The sequence below is a fragment of the Callionymus lyra genome, chromosome 3 (genome assembly GCF_982586985.1).
Source record: "Callionymus lyra chromosome 3, fCalLyr1.hap1.1, whole genome shotgun sequence".
Classification (NCBI taxonomy): Eukaryota; Metazoa; Chordata; class Actinopteri; order Syngnathiformes; family Callionymidae; genus Callionymus; species Callionymus lyra.
The window spans coordinates 19,755,946-19,772,178 of record NC_141820.1 but is presented as its reverse complement, the minus strand read 5'-3'; the positions used below and the strand labels follow the sequence as shown (position 1 = coordinate 19,772,178).

At 37.1% G+C, this 16,233-nt stretch overlaps 1 protein-coding gene across 4 annotated transcripts in view; it reads right to left on the bottom strand.

Moving 5' to 3' along the window:
- Positions 1–15,186, bottom strand: part of osbpl8 (oxysterol binding protein-like 8) — a 47,928-nt gene extending 32,742 nt beyond the window's left edge. For 2 of the 4 annotated variants that reach the window (XM_087786853.1, XM_087786854.1), the window contains exons 1-2: positions 14,882–15,186; positions 2,574–2,656 (exon numbers count right to left, since the gene is read on the bottom strand). In XM_087786853.1, coding sequence (XP_087642979.1) covers positions 2,574–2,618 — 45 coding nt within the window. In that variant the 5' untranslated portion in view covers positions 2,619–2,656; positions 14,882–15,186. Of the gene's footprint in view, positions 1–2,573; positions 2,659–14,881 lie in introns of those variants that run through there. The other 2 variants (XM_087786856.1, XM_087786855.1) reach the window with 2 other exon arrangements.
- Between the last annotated feature and the right edge of the window lie 1,047 nt (positions 15,187–16,233).

The following is a 16,233-nucleotide window of genomic DNA, read 5'->3' as shown; positions in this document are numbered from 1 at the left end:
TTACTGTTTAAACAACTCGCAGTAAACATCACCTGATGCCAATCTTAGTTAGAAGAGCGTAGTTAAAAACACGGAAGTATCTTAAATAAACATAGACATGAAAAACCCGACCAAAGAGAAGTTAGTCTTGTTCCTTCTTCATTTAATGTTCCTTTTGTCTGACCTGATTTAAACCCATTTTAAATGCTAAATAAATGTAGTCTCGGTCTAATCAAGATGAAGATGATCTGATATTCAGGAAACCAGCCTTGTTTAATCAGGAAATGTCATTACAATTTTTGGCAGCACACGATGCCTTCAAGACACAAGTAACAGACCAAGTCCTTGCACTGGGAGAATGGCTCATTTGTGTTCCAACAACAAACTTTTGGATTTGGGGAATCAGCCTTTCTCAGACCCTACCATGAATCACAGGTCACCAGTACCTTTAACTCAGAACATGAAATACAGGCGTCAGAGTTTTGATGAAGTCCATCATCGTCATCGATCCGATGTCAGGAGGAAAGTCCCTCATAACAAGAACTTTCCATCCATCTCCATCCTTGACAAACACTTCCACCAGTTATGAGCGACTGTCGCGCTCAGTCAGGTTTGCAGTGACCTCTATAAGATTAAATTGAGCACAAGAGAATCTCAGACGTGGCACTTTAATCACCAACTGTTCAATTATGTGTCATGAGTCTGGAGATGATAAATATGCGAACATCATTTTATTATAGCCTTTTGCTCTCAAGTAGAAAAAGGATAATTGACTTGCTTTATCCTTAAAATGACTGATTGGATTAATTGTATTAATGTCCCTTAGAATTCTGCAGCATCTTTTATTACCATTATTTATTTCTTCTCAACTCGTAGTTGGTTTTAAGCCAGCAATACAACTTCTGCTTTGGACACCTGTCTCAGAGTGGTTTGATAGAAGGTGAGCACCATAGAGTAAATCAAACGCCCCTCGTCGCACTGACACAAAGTTTGTCAAATGATGTCCACTGTTTATAAAAAATATAATTTACTATTGCAAAAATAAAGTTGGAATTAAACGCAGTGCGGAACCATTTGTTCTGCAGCCAGTCACTCCGGTTTCGTCCTGCAGTCCAAAAAACATCCAGAGGTCAACGATTTATTTATGCCAGATTTTTGACAAAGTGTTGCCAGAGAAACACTACAAAAACTGATCATATAAAATGTTCCTGGTAGTTAACTGAACATGTCTAAAATAAATAGTCTCTCTTTTGTTTTAATCATGCCTTGGGTTAAATGTGTTATTCTTTTTCCCCATTATAATTGTTGCATAACAAAACATCATTAAAAATAAATGAATTTGTTTACAAGCTAAGTTAATGTCATATTATCACATACTCATACAAAATGTATGGACTATTATTAATATTTTTAAAATGGTTATAGTTAAAAAGTTATTTTTACTTCATGATATATTGGGTTATTTTCGGTTTTGACAACACAGCCATCCTAACTAGGGCTTCAGTGATACACTAATGTCACAATATGTTTCGATACGATATATTCAGCTCACACTTTACATTGGGTACATGTATCATTTTTAGTTTTTAAGGGAAACTGAAATTTAGTGACATCTTGTGATTTTTTGCTTTCTTATGGTCAAAGTAATAGGACTGAAAGTAAATATGTCCAAACATCAGCTTTAAAAGGAACTATAGCCGCCTGTATCCTCTCGTCTTCAGTCATTGCCTGAGATCTTGCCAGGATTTCATTGTCCCTTTAGCAGCAAGTTTAATGGAAGAACCAAAATGAACTCTTGCATGTTAATTGTTAAAAATGAAATACATTTTTTTTTACCATCTGTATTGAAATATGAACCATATAAAAATGTAATTTAAATCAATGCAGTGCTGTTTAATATGGATACAATAACGTGAAAAAAATATCGATATACATCGGTGTATTGTTGTTGTTTCTTTAACACCACTTCATCCCCACAGTCGATGTATATTATGCGACCTAAAAACCTGCTCTAAACTATCCACACATGCAAGTGTGTGTAGCAGTTGTCTATTTATGTCCAGCGATGACGTGGTAATCTTCCTGCCTACAAGTAGCTGGAAGAGGCTCTAACCTCATTGACCCCATTGAAGCGGAGGAAAAATAAAGCAAGATGGAATAGATGAATTGAGGTCGGAATATTAAATAGCTTCATGGTAATCCTGGTGTTGTTAGGCATCATTATTGGCGTCATAAATATTCATCACCTTTTTTAGTTAGTAAAGGTATAACATATTGAGAGAGAAAACAAAACCCTTAGAACTATGATTACACATGAATATGTAGAACATCAAGAGAGTAAATAAAGGCCCCGTCATCCTTTTTTTTTTTTTTTAATTAAGTCCAAATTAAATATATAATTAACCGGTTGTAACCTCCATAGGAAGGTCACAGTAGCAAGTATAGTGTTAGGAAAACTGCCTTTCAGAATTCATTCATAGCCACCTTAATGTAATGATTAAAAAGATGTGAAATGTAAGATTATACAAAACATTTTTAAATTTTAATTCATAAATCGGGCATGAACGTCAGTTGTGTCGTGACAGAAGACTCACCAGAGTTTTCTCGGTCTCATGTTGGTTCTCAGACGAGGGCTCCATCGTTCACCGGGATCAGTAAAGCCTCAGCGTCTTCATTCCTGCAAACACACATGGAGATGATGAGAAAAAAAAACAACTTTTCGAAGAGTGTTCAAGGTCTAACGTTTCTAATGTGTTTTTGCTCACTCCTGTGAGTCAGAGAGTTGTTTTTGAAAATAGATTCAGTTTTGTTCATTTTCACACAATGGGTCTAATGTTTAAGGAAACATACACCAGGCCCACTCCTCTATCGCTCTTTTTCCCCAAGCAGACTCGCACCAATGCACTCGGAAAATAGAATTCTGATTTTTCTGATATTGAACATGACAGCTGCAGAAAGAGTATGCGGCAAAAGAAATAGTGTCGACTGCGGCATCAACATGACTTTCAATGACAGTCGTATTTGCACCCGATAAGGAGTTGGTGTGATCGCAGCAATTCATGAGAAAGATAGGAACAAATACTATCACACTTTTCTGCCAACGTATTTTATATCTTTGCTTCAAGAATGGAATTCAACGACAAAACTGTTTTGTTGAAATGATGAACAGAGCTACTTCCATCCAAGCTCCAGATTCAGACAGGACAAATAATGGTAACTTTCATGAAATAAACAAACGTTTTTCTATAAATGAAATAATGCACAACAAGTATAGCTTATTTTTAAACGTCATGACATTTTAAGGTTTTTTTTACGACCATATTAAGGCTAGACAGAGACTGAAACTGAATTGCCCACCATTGCCTCATAGGTCTCATATTTATTTAGGCAAAGCTGGTTTTAAGTTGGTATTTGGGGTTTTTGGTTCCTCAGCATGAATTTACAGAATGAAACAGAACCAGGTGTTGAGTTAAATACAGATTTCTAAAGGCCTTTTCTGGAGCATCTTTAGATGGGTCATCCATCTTGAGGAGCTTCCTATGCAAGCAGTAGAATTAAATTGGTATATTTATAGTATACTTTACCTCTTTAAGTATACTTGTTTACTTGTTTATATTAGAAACACTTGTTAATGCAACACACCACCATTACTCAAGTGTTAAAATAATACCTTCTTGTCACACACCGTCTACTCTATCATACCTAGAACAAATGCTTTGTAGCAGATTCAATTAGCCAAACCTTCCTTTTGTTGTCACGTTGATCAAAAGAGCGGTTTATTAAATACGATTCAAGAGGAGCCATCTGTTGATCATGCTTCACAGGTTACTGTAGCGTTGGCCAGCTCACCGATGCTTTGAGACGCACCATAGACGGCCACTTAGCCTGATTGCAGATTTGAGTGGACGCCCTGATAAAACAAATTATTCCAGTCCGGCCGCTATAAAAGCCGATCCTCCCCCATCGAGTAATAAAACCTCCACTAGCTTGTCCAGAGAGAATCAGTGGGTTGACCGAGAGCTTAGGACTTTTAAAATAGATGCATGGTGGTTGGTTTTCACTCCAGATAAGATGGTTCCTTGTTCCAAATTATAATTAAGAGATACACGCTGCCAGTATATCTTTAAAATGCATAATAATTATTTTTTTGTTGCCTTAAATGATGACTCAGTAACAATGGGACACACTCTCTTATTTATTGTGCGTTCTCATGAGACTTGATAGTTAAAGACTTTTTCAATGATGTGTCAAATCCTAATTAAATACTTAAGTTGTCTATGTGCAGTAACAAAAAGTGACGATGAGGTCAAGAAATCTGTTTAGTTTGACTTCATTTCTCTTCAGGTGACCAAGTTTGCTGAAATCAAGAAAAATCTTAATTCATCTTTCCCATTTTTTAGTGTCAAACTAGGAAATTGGATTAGATTAGATATACTTTATTAATATAAAGAAATGAAGATGAAGAAATTCTTGACTCTTCACGATGTATTGCACAATCTAACCACTTCTAACTAATTGTGGAACTAGGTTACGAAACATGAGTAGCACAACATTTCACAAGAAAACAACTGAATTTGTATGTTTTACGGTCTGTCAATCAAAAGAAAATTGCAGCTCTGTACAATCAGGAACTAAACAATGACCCCCCCTAAAGGGTTCTGCGAACCTTTAGTAAAAACACTTGAAAAAACAACCACGTTGAATAGAGCCGAATATTTTCTTCTGCACTATTCTAAGAATATATTTTCTATGACACCTCCCTGTATCCTGTTGGCTCGCTGACCAAAAGTACAGCACTTTGGCCCTGGCAGACTGTGAGCTAAAAGCTGTGAACCGTTGCCAAAGATAGAGGGCAAACTCAGAGGGAATCCTTCACATGTGGCTTGGCAGTGGCCCCAAAGACAAACTGAGGGGATTCTCAGGCTCCGATATAGAACGGAGGACGTCGTCATCCTGTCAAATCCCTCGTAGTAGAAGAGCCATTGTGCTTTTTCGAGCCGTTGACGAACACAAAGCCAACTAGTAGATGTTCGTATGCTTGTCATGAATTGGCGTGTTGCTACCTACTAGTAGATCACATGATCAGGTTCAGTCTAGACACCATGAGATGACTCAAAAGTGCTGATGTACCAATGTCAACGTGTGACTCACTGCAATGGTGTTGTGTTCTTCAGTGTTTGTGTTGTGTCCTGCACAGCAATGAAAGATTAATGCAGTCGCTGTCTGTTGTTATAAAAACAATGGTGCGCTACATTTCATCGATAATATTTGAAACCTATTTTAGCAAAAAAAAATGTTGTGGATGGCAACAAGCTCAATGGGTAAGCAAGTGTCCGTGGAAATTTCACTGAAATCTGTTGGTATTTTTCTCCAAGAAGTAGAGAGAAAGACGGATATATGAAAACACAGACGACTACATAACCTCCTTGGCAGTTAGGGTGTTAACTGACAAAAGTCTGTTATATGTGATAATGAGTTATACGGTTTATTTTTTAGTATTTTCCGAGTACTTTACTTTAGCATTGCATAATTTACAGGCCGAACGACTCTTGATGAATTCGTAACCACTTAAATGTATCTTAAACAACAAAATATGCCTAAAAAGCAGTCAACCGTATCCTCTTGTCCTCAGTCATCATTGCAATTAATTTGTGTGTTAATTGTAAATTAAAAAAATTTTTTAATACACGCTTTGAAATATAAATAACAGAATAACTATGACAAAGACAAAAATAGGATTTAAAAGCAAAAATTGCGTGTACTTTTTTAAACCCATTACAGTGCTGTTGTCAAAATCAACATGTGACGCGCCATCAAAGTCTATCCATTTATTTCTTACACCCCAACTTGGCAGGGATAATATTATATTATAACATTAATAACACCAGTTTATCATAACACCAGTGCCAACAATGAAAACGCATGTGAAAACCCATTGGCTGATCAGCTGAAAAGAACATGCAACCTGTTATTAGATTATTACGTTGTGATATATTTTTATATTTTTTGTGCTACTATCAACTCCAATGTTAGAGCCGAACACTCATCCTGAGATATTGCGAGCTGGCTCGCTATGAAGCTTTTATCTGCTGAAATCACCTTGTTAAACAAAAAAAAAGAAAAAAAAGGCATCAATCTTTTGCAACTGGGTGACTCAGCACTCGCTCGTGTGCGTTATCTACCGGAGGAACATGTGGACGGGAATGCTGATGAGAAAAAAGAGGAAGCGTGAACTCTTGCCGTGTCAAGGAGACACCGGTGACCTCAAAAAGAGAGTCAATCCCATCGTAGGCTAAAACATCGCAGCTTGGTGTGTGGCGGACCGAAAAAAAACACACACACACACGGCGAGAGCGTGAGGATACAATAAAGATAGAAACGATGTCATGTAAATATAGAAGAATGCTGGTGGTGGCAGTAAAAGAGAACACTTCCAAAGTCAGGAGTGACCTTCTTGATCGTGCAGAATTAGAATCCAACACATGAAACCTAGCGGAGGTCAGGACGGATGCAGCATGCGAGTGTGCAGCACGGGGATGTAAACCGAGCACCTACCTCGAGCAGATCGTCCGCCAGAAGCACCATCACACACCGCCGGGTGAGGAGAGTGAGCGAGGAAGAGAGGGGGAAGAGGCAGACGTAGAGGTGACATCACCATATTTTTTTTTTCTTCTCCCTCCTTCTTCCAGATATTTAGGTTACAGCTGCGAGGCTGCGAGCGACCGTGGCGGAGCGTCAGCGGCGGTTCCGTTCGGCGAAAACGACGGAACGTTCGATATTTAACCTTGAACGCCGGTCACACCGGACTCATTGGTATTCAGAGCGTCTACACGACCAGCTAGCATACGCCACTCCATCATCAACGCAAGAGCAAAAGATCACTTGTGGGACGTTATAGATCTCACAGCTCTATGTAGAGAACATTGGAAAGCTTTAGGCTGCAAGTTTTACAAAAGTGTTCATGGTTATGAAATAAATGACCACAAGGTTGTTTGACATCGATGAGGGTCTATAACTTAATCCATGGAGCTTTATTACCTAATCCAATAAATTTAACATTCACTCGACTAAGCAATGATTCATATTAAAAAGGTTGGATAACAAAACCAATTGACATTTGATTATCTTTTCAAAATAAAATCTCACGTCACTTGTAGAAACATTAGACATGGGTCACTTTCTTGCCTGTCGCCTTCGACCCTTTTCAAACTAAGCATAAATGATATGTCTGATTAGTTATTTCAGTCTTCATAACTACATTATTACCATGAGATGGACTTCACACTAACATTATGAATGCTGGATGTGAACTGCATTTAGTCCACGACTTATAATACATAATAAACATTGAGTTAATGTGCCAAGGACGATAGTTTGATTTCGCTTCATTAGTTTATTCGTAAAGCACAACCTCAAGATGGGTTCAGTAGTAAAGGTTTTATCCAGCCGTTTTACTGCTGTGTTTAAAGTTCTTTCTCAATTAAAGGTAAAAGAAACACTGTGTCCTCAGGTTTTTTGTAAATATAGTTTTAATGGGTAATATAAATAAATACTATCCATCTATATATGTAGATCTTTTTTTCCCTTTTCAGAGGTGATTCGAACCAAGATACCAAATCTCCTGGAGTGAAAAAAAGAGAATAATAATCCGCAAAATTCAGGCATTCAATTCAATCATTTTCCTCCATTCGCCGTAGACAAATCACATTCACCCAATTTGTCTTTTTGTTGATGCGTTTTATGTGGAGTAAAATAGCTTAAAATGTTTTTTTGATGTTGCATTGCATTAAATAATCAAAAGGTAAAAAAGTGATGTAAGTGATTAAATGACTTTTATTCAATCCTATCAAGGAGAAAATAGATTCCAGCTCTAACACAAATGGATTGGAAAAAACAAAGTCAATCATACATCAGTGCAGAAGCGAAGGTTTTGTATGAGGCACGTGTCAAAATTTAAATGTCAACAGGACGTGGTGGTGTGATGACCAAAATAAGTTCCGCATCACAATGACTGTCATTCTGTTGCCTAAAGCCTTTTTGGGTAATGTTTGTTTGCGGCTTCAAAACACAAAACAGTTGCAGGACTCACTGCTGCTGAAGCACCCTTGTTTATCTTTTCATGGACTGAACCATGAAGCACTTCTCGTTCCACTTCCTGGTCTATATGATGTGTTGTGTGTGTGTGTGTGTGTGTGTGAGTGTGTGTGTGGCAACATGTTGTCTGGCCGCATCAAGAGCACTCTCTTGATGATATAAATAATAAAAAAAAAAAATCCAGCTGCGAGTGTGAAAAGCTCTGAGGGGAAAATAGACAGGTTGAGACAGTTTGTTGGAACAGCTGCGAATCAACATCTGCATGCCCACTGTTGGCGCAGGTTTAAATACAGATCATATAAAAACATTTTTTAATTGGTCTCACTAGAGCAGAAGAGACCGATCACTCCTCCCTAGTGGTCACATCGTAACGTGTATCTGTGCCGTTTGAAACATTCATATTCTGAGATGAAGCTGCAGATACAATAGATGGTCTACCTCAGAACCTACAGCTAACTACTGTAAACAGAGTAAATAATAACTAAACCTATATTTTAGACAATAATAGCAAGAGTCACTTAATCAGTGGTTTGTTTTAAAGCAGGATTTGTAGAATCTTGAACGAGAGTTGCTTAAGGGCATGGGTGGTGAATTTAAGATGCAGTTAATCTGCCTTCAAGTACAACTCCACCTGGATATAAAACAAACTCCTAAATGGGGAATAGATAGGGAATGTTTAATCATTGCACCAGACATTTACTGTGTTGCTTTCTGTCAGAATTAATCTTGGGCCCCATTGTGCATGTGTAAAGCTTTTTGTTATATAATCATGTTGGTTGTCATTTTTTACGTGGGGGAACAAAACCATAAGCTGCATTGCTTTTCGGTCTGGTTAGTAGCGTGTATGTCAAAACAAGAGACATTACGGTTACTGGTATTAGTACTTATCCCTACTCTTACTCGGCAAACATACTCCATTCAATCTTCAAAATCGGATTTGTGTGTAATAAGTACATAAGGGATAGGGCCAATGGTGACCAATATAAATTCCCATAAAACCTACAGATATTTAAAATTCAGTCGGCCATTTTGACGGCTTAATAAACTATAACAGTGCTCCCCCAACTACCTGTTCCGGTTTACTATTTTATCTAACTAACTAATTTTAAAACTGATCCTGAAAGAAGCTGGGTCGTGTTAAGGGTCTGTGACATGCGAGTCCTCCTACTAGAGCATGTCAGATCTTCGCTGCAGAGATTTGTATTAACTGTAGGCGAGACAGCTCCTTCTTGTTCAGACACTCAAATAAACTGTTAAAGGCGCTTTACAAATAAGAATTACTAACTTGTATACTATCTGAAACCTGGTCCGTGAATATAATCCTGACATTTAACCAGTCCGCGGTACAAATAAAGAAAAGGTTGGACCTGCACTACTGGATAGCAAGTTATTATTATTAAGGGTCAGTGCCAGATTCATAATATGCAGATATAAGGTTAAAGTTAATGGTTATTTGTCTATACGTTTTACTGGCATGGTTAAGAAAGTCGTTTTGTTTTTTTTAGAGATGTGTACGATATGCATGTGTAAATGTTTGACTGATTCTAACTGGATGTTTCCTTAAATACAGTATATATTATTCTGTGTTTTCTTTTTTTTTGTAGTGATTTGTTTGACTCAAGCTGCGTTCCCTCAGGAAGACGCCTGGGCTGTTGCAATCAGACCAAACCACAATCACTGATTGTAACCAGTCAATAGAAGTACCTTCTGTGGTCCGTACGCGTCCTAAAAAGAAAATCAAAACAGATTCTTCTAGAGCGGTAAATAATATCAACAACTGTGGACGAGAACAATTGCAGAAACTTAATCTGCTGCTGTGGTGGATAAGAAAAAAAAAGATCCCCCGTGTGCCAAATCACAAATAAAGTTATTTTGTGCTCCATCATCCAGCTGGAAAGATGGTTTAGCACAGAAGAATCGTAACCGGTTGAGCGAGCAAATATGCTGATAATATAGTTAACATTCTCTCCCATTACTAAGCTTTTTCTGCATCAACAGGATTAATGACCAAAATCCTAAATAGATCATTAGCTCAAAAGCTCTATTTTTTCCAGTGGAACTTTGAACTGCTTCGAACATATCAGTGGCTTCACGTGTAATCTGATGGTAGATTATCCATAGTCATGTGGTTGGGAAACAACCTACAGCTACACTGTCTTCAAGATTTTGGAGGACATTGTATTTTGGGTGAAGGTGACCCTTTGGATCTTCAATAAAGAAGAGGACACAGCATGTTGGAAGGATTAATTGTCAAACAAAAACCTCAAAGAACGTAATCTCCTGAGAGGAAGAAGGGAGTTAATCTACAAAGAAATGTGATTATAGCCTAAATCCCTGCCAGGGGTCTCTGCAAAACCTGCTTCCGATGCATGTCAAAAATGTCGACATGATAGGAGGAACAGCTGTCAGACAATGCTCAGACATTTAAATGATGGCAGAAGATCTACATCCAAATCAAGTTGCATTTTTCACATTCTCTTCTCCAGTTGATATTGAGGGATGGAACTCCCACACATAGTTTCCCTAATGTGTGTGTGTGTGTCTTATTTAGCATACCTTTTTACCACCAACATGAAGGCATGTTTTATTGCAACATTATTATTTGACAATTTATGGCGACAAAACCTATAAAAGATGGGTAGAAGCTGGTGCAACACGCCGTCTCTTCAGGGTCGTAAAGACAAACAAACTGGGATTCTTTCATCAAACCTTGTCTGAACACATTTATTGACAAAACATTATTACAAAATGGTGCCTTTGGCTTCATGTATATACAGGGAAACACAATTTCATTTGACATTGAGAGTGTTTGAGTGTATTTGTATCCTGTTAATAATCATTCCCTTTATTGTGTCCTAGGGATTTCTGTGTACATGTTAAATGCCTTTTATGTCAATTTACTTTAGTGTTGAACACGATTAGCAATCTATTTCAAATTAGACATCACAATTTCAAATCATTCAATTATTCCATTTGTATCACTTCCAGATTTTGGCAACATCAAATTAAAAATATATAATCTCTGTGTTCTGATGTGTGAACAGACATTCCATTGGCAGGCAATTTTTTGTACACTTTAGTCCTTTTATTTCTGGATATTGGCATTTGAGTGATATAGTTATCACTTTAAATTGACAGTAAATTAAAATGGGAAACAACTTACAGTCCACATAAAATGACTTGGGGTTGGATTTGGCCCCCAGGCCTTGAGGTTTTAAAGAAGGTCCGAGTGTCTTTCTGCGTATATGTGGGCTGTTTATTAAAAAGCCAGTTTTTCACACCCAGCTAAATATATCACAATACGTGCGGCTACTCCTTCTGTTTGAAGATCTCGTAAAGGAAGTACAGAAGTTTACTCACACAAGTAAGTGCATATTAAGACCTGGTGACTCAGTCTAAAAAAAGGGAGTGGCTGTTCATAATGACAAATTACGTTAATGATTAACACAATGAAGAATGTTGAGAATTTACCAGCCAGGTGAGCAGTTAAGAGAAATACAAGAAGGACGTAGAGGCCTCGGCTTCTGGTTTAACCGTGTTGAAATGACAACCATCCGAGATTAAAACAATGTTCTTGTTAATTATTTGCTCCAACCCGTCAAATATTTCTCCAGGGTGTTTCCCCTGGAACAAGGAAACAAGTCCTTTTAACCCTTTGTATCTATAGGCAAAGTCAGGTTTTAGCTATGAGTTACAGTGAATACTCTATTCTGTGGTGCAGAAAGAGAGATGTGGCGTCTGCTCTGATCCTATAATGCTTAAAAAGAACGGCATCAGTTAAAACAATACTACAAATGCGTGCGCTCCGACCTGCAAGCGGCATTTTATAATCCTCTAAAAATGTTTTTTAAACTCAACGACGCAAGTGGCAAAAATAACGTATCACATGTATCATATCGTGGAGGAAGACTTTAAAGAAATGTTCTGAACAAAATGTTGAATAATAATTAAATCTCTTAATCTACTTGTTTGCATAATTTTCCGTTTACAAATGAAATGTAAACAATTCATATCTATGCCTGTCGGAAAAAAAACCCTCTGGTGCAGCAAAGTATTTCCACTGTGACATCTGTGGGTCTAATATTAGATTTTGACATATTTGACGATTACCAAATACAGTACCTCACAGATGGCCATTTTGGCATGTTTATATTATTTTACTAAATAATAAGAATCTATTCTCATCTGGTATTTTTTGGCAAGAAATCCACTCAGCGGTGGTCCAGCTGAGGCTGTAGCTGATAGGATTCATTCCCATGACCTTTGATCTTCAACACTGAATTTCGTGAAGTGCTCCATGATGGAGGTACATGGGTACACGCGTGTTAACTGAAGAGTCGGGTTGACCAGAATATTTACTACAAGCTTCATGTCTGAGGAGGATTTATTGCATCATAAAGAGACCAAGCTGAAGCCCTGAAGGTCTGGGGCTTTTATTAAAGAATAGCTCACATCCCCGGCCAATGACTTTGTGATATTACTGATATGTTTTTTTCTGTAAGCAAGACTAAAAATAGTTAATTCTTCCTGAAACACAAGTGAAAAAGGGGAGGAAAGGGGAATAATTCAGGGTTTCTATTGGACATATTTTTGCCCTTCACCGTGTCTCGCATTGGGAGGAGGAAAGGAAGGAAACGTACTGTGCATGACAATTGTTTTTTTTTTGTAGATCTTGGTTTTTGGTCAATGTATATTCAGTTTAAATGAATATAACATTTCATTTGAAGCCAACCTTCAACGTTTAAAGCCCTCTGGACCAACATGAGACCTTTAACATTAACACACCATTAAACAAAGAAAGTCGAACGCGGCAAAAATGTCAGCCCAGACGCACTGGGATATTAATGCGTCTTTTAGATTATGACATATAAGAGCAGCATGTAAACATAATACAAACTGCAATACTGCAAACTAGTACCTCAGCAGACAAGCTGTGTGTGGAAAAAGACTGAATGGAAACTTGATTTGACTAGTAAATAAGCGAGTGTTGCTCAACTGACCACTGAGTAGAAAACGTCACGGAAAATAATCATCTACTCGTTTATTCACTGATATATTGAGGCAGAAGGTTTTGTTTTTTTTACCCGATACTTTGTGTAAGAAAAACTAAAAGAGTGATCACTTAAGAATCCCATCTCCACCGACAGGATTTCACATGTATATTTAAAATTACAGTAACTCCTCACAGGTTTTGCCAGAAAAATTCAATGTTTTCAATTATTCATCAACCTTCACAAGTGCAAAAGGACACATTGGGGAAAAGGATTTTGGCTGGTGAAGAGTTAACAAGCTTCTCAATACAACAACTCTTGGATAATAGTATAATTTGAAAAATAACTGTTCCTGACAGCAGAAAATGAGAAGTGCAGTCCGTCAAGGACTTGGCTGGGAGGGAGTGATACAAAGAGATGGATGTATTTAGTCAGAGAGCGAGACGAAAAGTAACATTTTAGATGCGAGTCTCATTCATAACCATGCACAGAGATACTTTAGTTCCAGCTTTAGTTCGGTAACTGTTTTAAGTCCTACCACACAAGCTACAAAAAGACCAGGATTGAAAGACTCTAATTATACATACGTCAAATAGCCCAAATGTCTCAGTTAGCAATTCATTCGATTTTGGAAACTGTTAGCATTTCAAAAGAAAACATATTAGTCCGGTCTTTTTTTTGGAGGATTTAATTCCAATTAAAAATACATTTACAAGCTTAATAACTTACAGCAATGTTGAATTAATGACTGACTAATCTTGAAAAATGGCTCAATCATTACATATTTTCTTGCAATACAAATAGGTAATAGAAATTAAACAGGTTTATACTTGATTTACTGGTTTTGTTTAGCTGATGGTTTTAAGCCTCTGCCAGCCTAGTCCAGATTCTTGCCTCACATACAAGTGAGTACCATTTACAATAGGTATCCGAGATCTAAAACTACCCAAAATGTTGGGGTTTTTTTTTTTTTTTACACAAAGATAAGATAATGAAGCCCTTTACTTGCCTCGCAGATGAGAATCAACTATACAGTATACAGTATATTATAGCCTTAATAGCTCACTGCTGACCAAAACTGTCCAAAAAAACCCAAATGACACAATGCAGGTATTTATAGAAATGAATACATCCAGACCAACAATTCTCTGACAGGAAATTCATATTTAGGACAATTTTCATCATTTCTGTTCCTTTTATGCATTGTTAGAAAAGGAATTAACTATGATAAATGCTTTAAAACATTGACACAGCAATGTCAGAAAATAAATACACAAACACACAATTGTTGCATTTTGAAATATAATGTTGGTAAATATTGAGTTAAACAGGTCGAGATTTTATAATACATGCTTACTTACTTACTTAGGAATGTTCATTTATATTTTTATATTTAAAATGATCAACAGGGAACCATGTAGCTTATGTTTAAACTTAATCGTTTGTTTTATTGACCCAATGTTATATAGGGTTTATTATAACATGTTAAATACGCTACTGTAGTTTGACTTGTTTGTTTGTTCACATAAAAACACGACTTATTCACAATTTTCTAAACATAAATCAAAAAGGATGATGATCCAAAAAACCCTAAAACTAAGACGGTATTTATAGAATATGTACGGAGATGGAAACACCTTGTGAAGGTCATGCAGATGTGGAATATTCAACGATATATGAAGATGAAGGAGCTTGTTTTCTCTGATCTACTGGTTCATTGCATAACAGCAGAACCAGGCTCTTGATGTCGAAGCTTCAAGGAGGCGTTTCATCCACAACAGGCTCCAGAATCAGACCAGCTTTCATTCGTCACTCACCTCACGTCGACTTCTCGTCCGACAGGAAAGACGGCGACAGGAGTCAATATCCAGTCGCTCCTCCGAGACTTCCTGCTAACTGTTAGCCACCGGGTTTAAATGGCAACAAGACATCAACGCATCCACTGCAGACGTGCCTCGGCAGCCCGCAGCGACGCCATCTTGGTCCAGTCTTGGTTAGAAACGAGAGCTCAAGATCCAACTTTTGAAAATAACTCTTTTCCCTCTTTTTTTTTGTTGGTGGTTCAAAGCATTTCAGTCAACTTGTTCGCCGACACACACCGCCTGGAGTCTTGAGTCATAGATGAGCGCGCCCGTGCATCGAATTCAACGCTGTGCACTCTAACTTCCGGTTAGATTTTTCACAATAAAACGCGAGCGTTAATATTTCGTATCCAAAGATCATCATTTCTCTCTTTCTTTTTTAAATCGATTTTTATTAAAAACAGAATGATTTTAATATTCTAATACTAGAATACGCAAGTCTACTTTTAATGTTGAAAGAAAAACATCGAATTTCCGGTTTATGTGGCGTTATTTAAGCAACTTTACAACATGAAAAAACCCTCCCATCGTTTCTGTGGAGATCATCTGATATGCGTGAGGACATCCAAATCATGTGGTCCAGGTTTACTTTGATGAAAAACGTTGCAGCTTTAAATGAGTAACTTTGTAGTTTGGTTTGTATTACTCTTCAATCTTTTCACAAAATAAAAAAGCGCATTAACGAGGACATTTACTTTTTTTAAATTTAAAACATAACGTTTTCTAGTATTCAATTGATATTTGATTCTAAAATGTAAGTTACTGTTGATGTTTGGAACTTGCTTGTTGGCGTTTCAAACTGTTGCGGCCGATGTTATTGTGAAATAAAACCTAATGGCGACCCTTAGTGGTGGAGGAATGGTATTTAAGGTAACAACTTAATAGTAATAACAGTGACATTATCATAATGAAAAGAAGGAATTAATACTGTACATATTTACAGTCGCTGCATATACACGACTAAGACATCCTTACTTTAACCAAATCTTCCATAACAGAAACAATATAATTATGAATAAATAAACAAATATTAAACTTTTTTGCTCAGAGACGGAACAACACTTTAAAATGTCTTGCGTTGTATTAAAAACAAATTTGCAGAACTTTTTATCTGTGCAAAAAAAAATATGTTCACTTCCTTGCCCACCTCCATTGACTTGATTTCACTTCCTCATAGCTCAACTGCTATCTTTGACCACGTGTCAAAGATTGTTTCAATGCCACTTCCTGGTTTGTTGAAGGAATAAAATCAGTGAGATGTTTTTCAAATCTCTTCATCTACTTGTATGCTTATTTTTTGTTCAAAT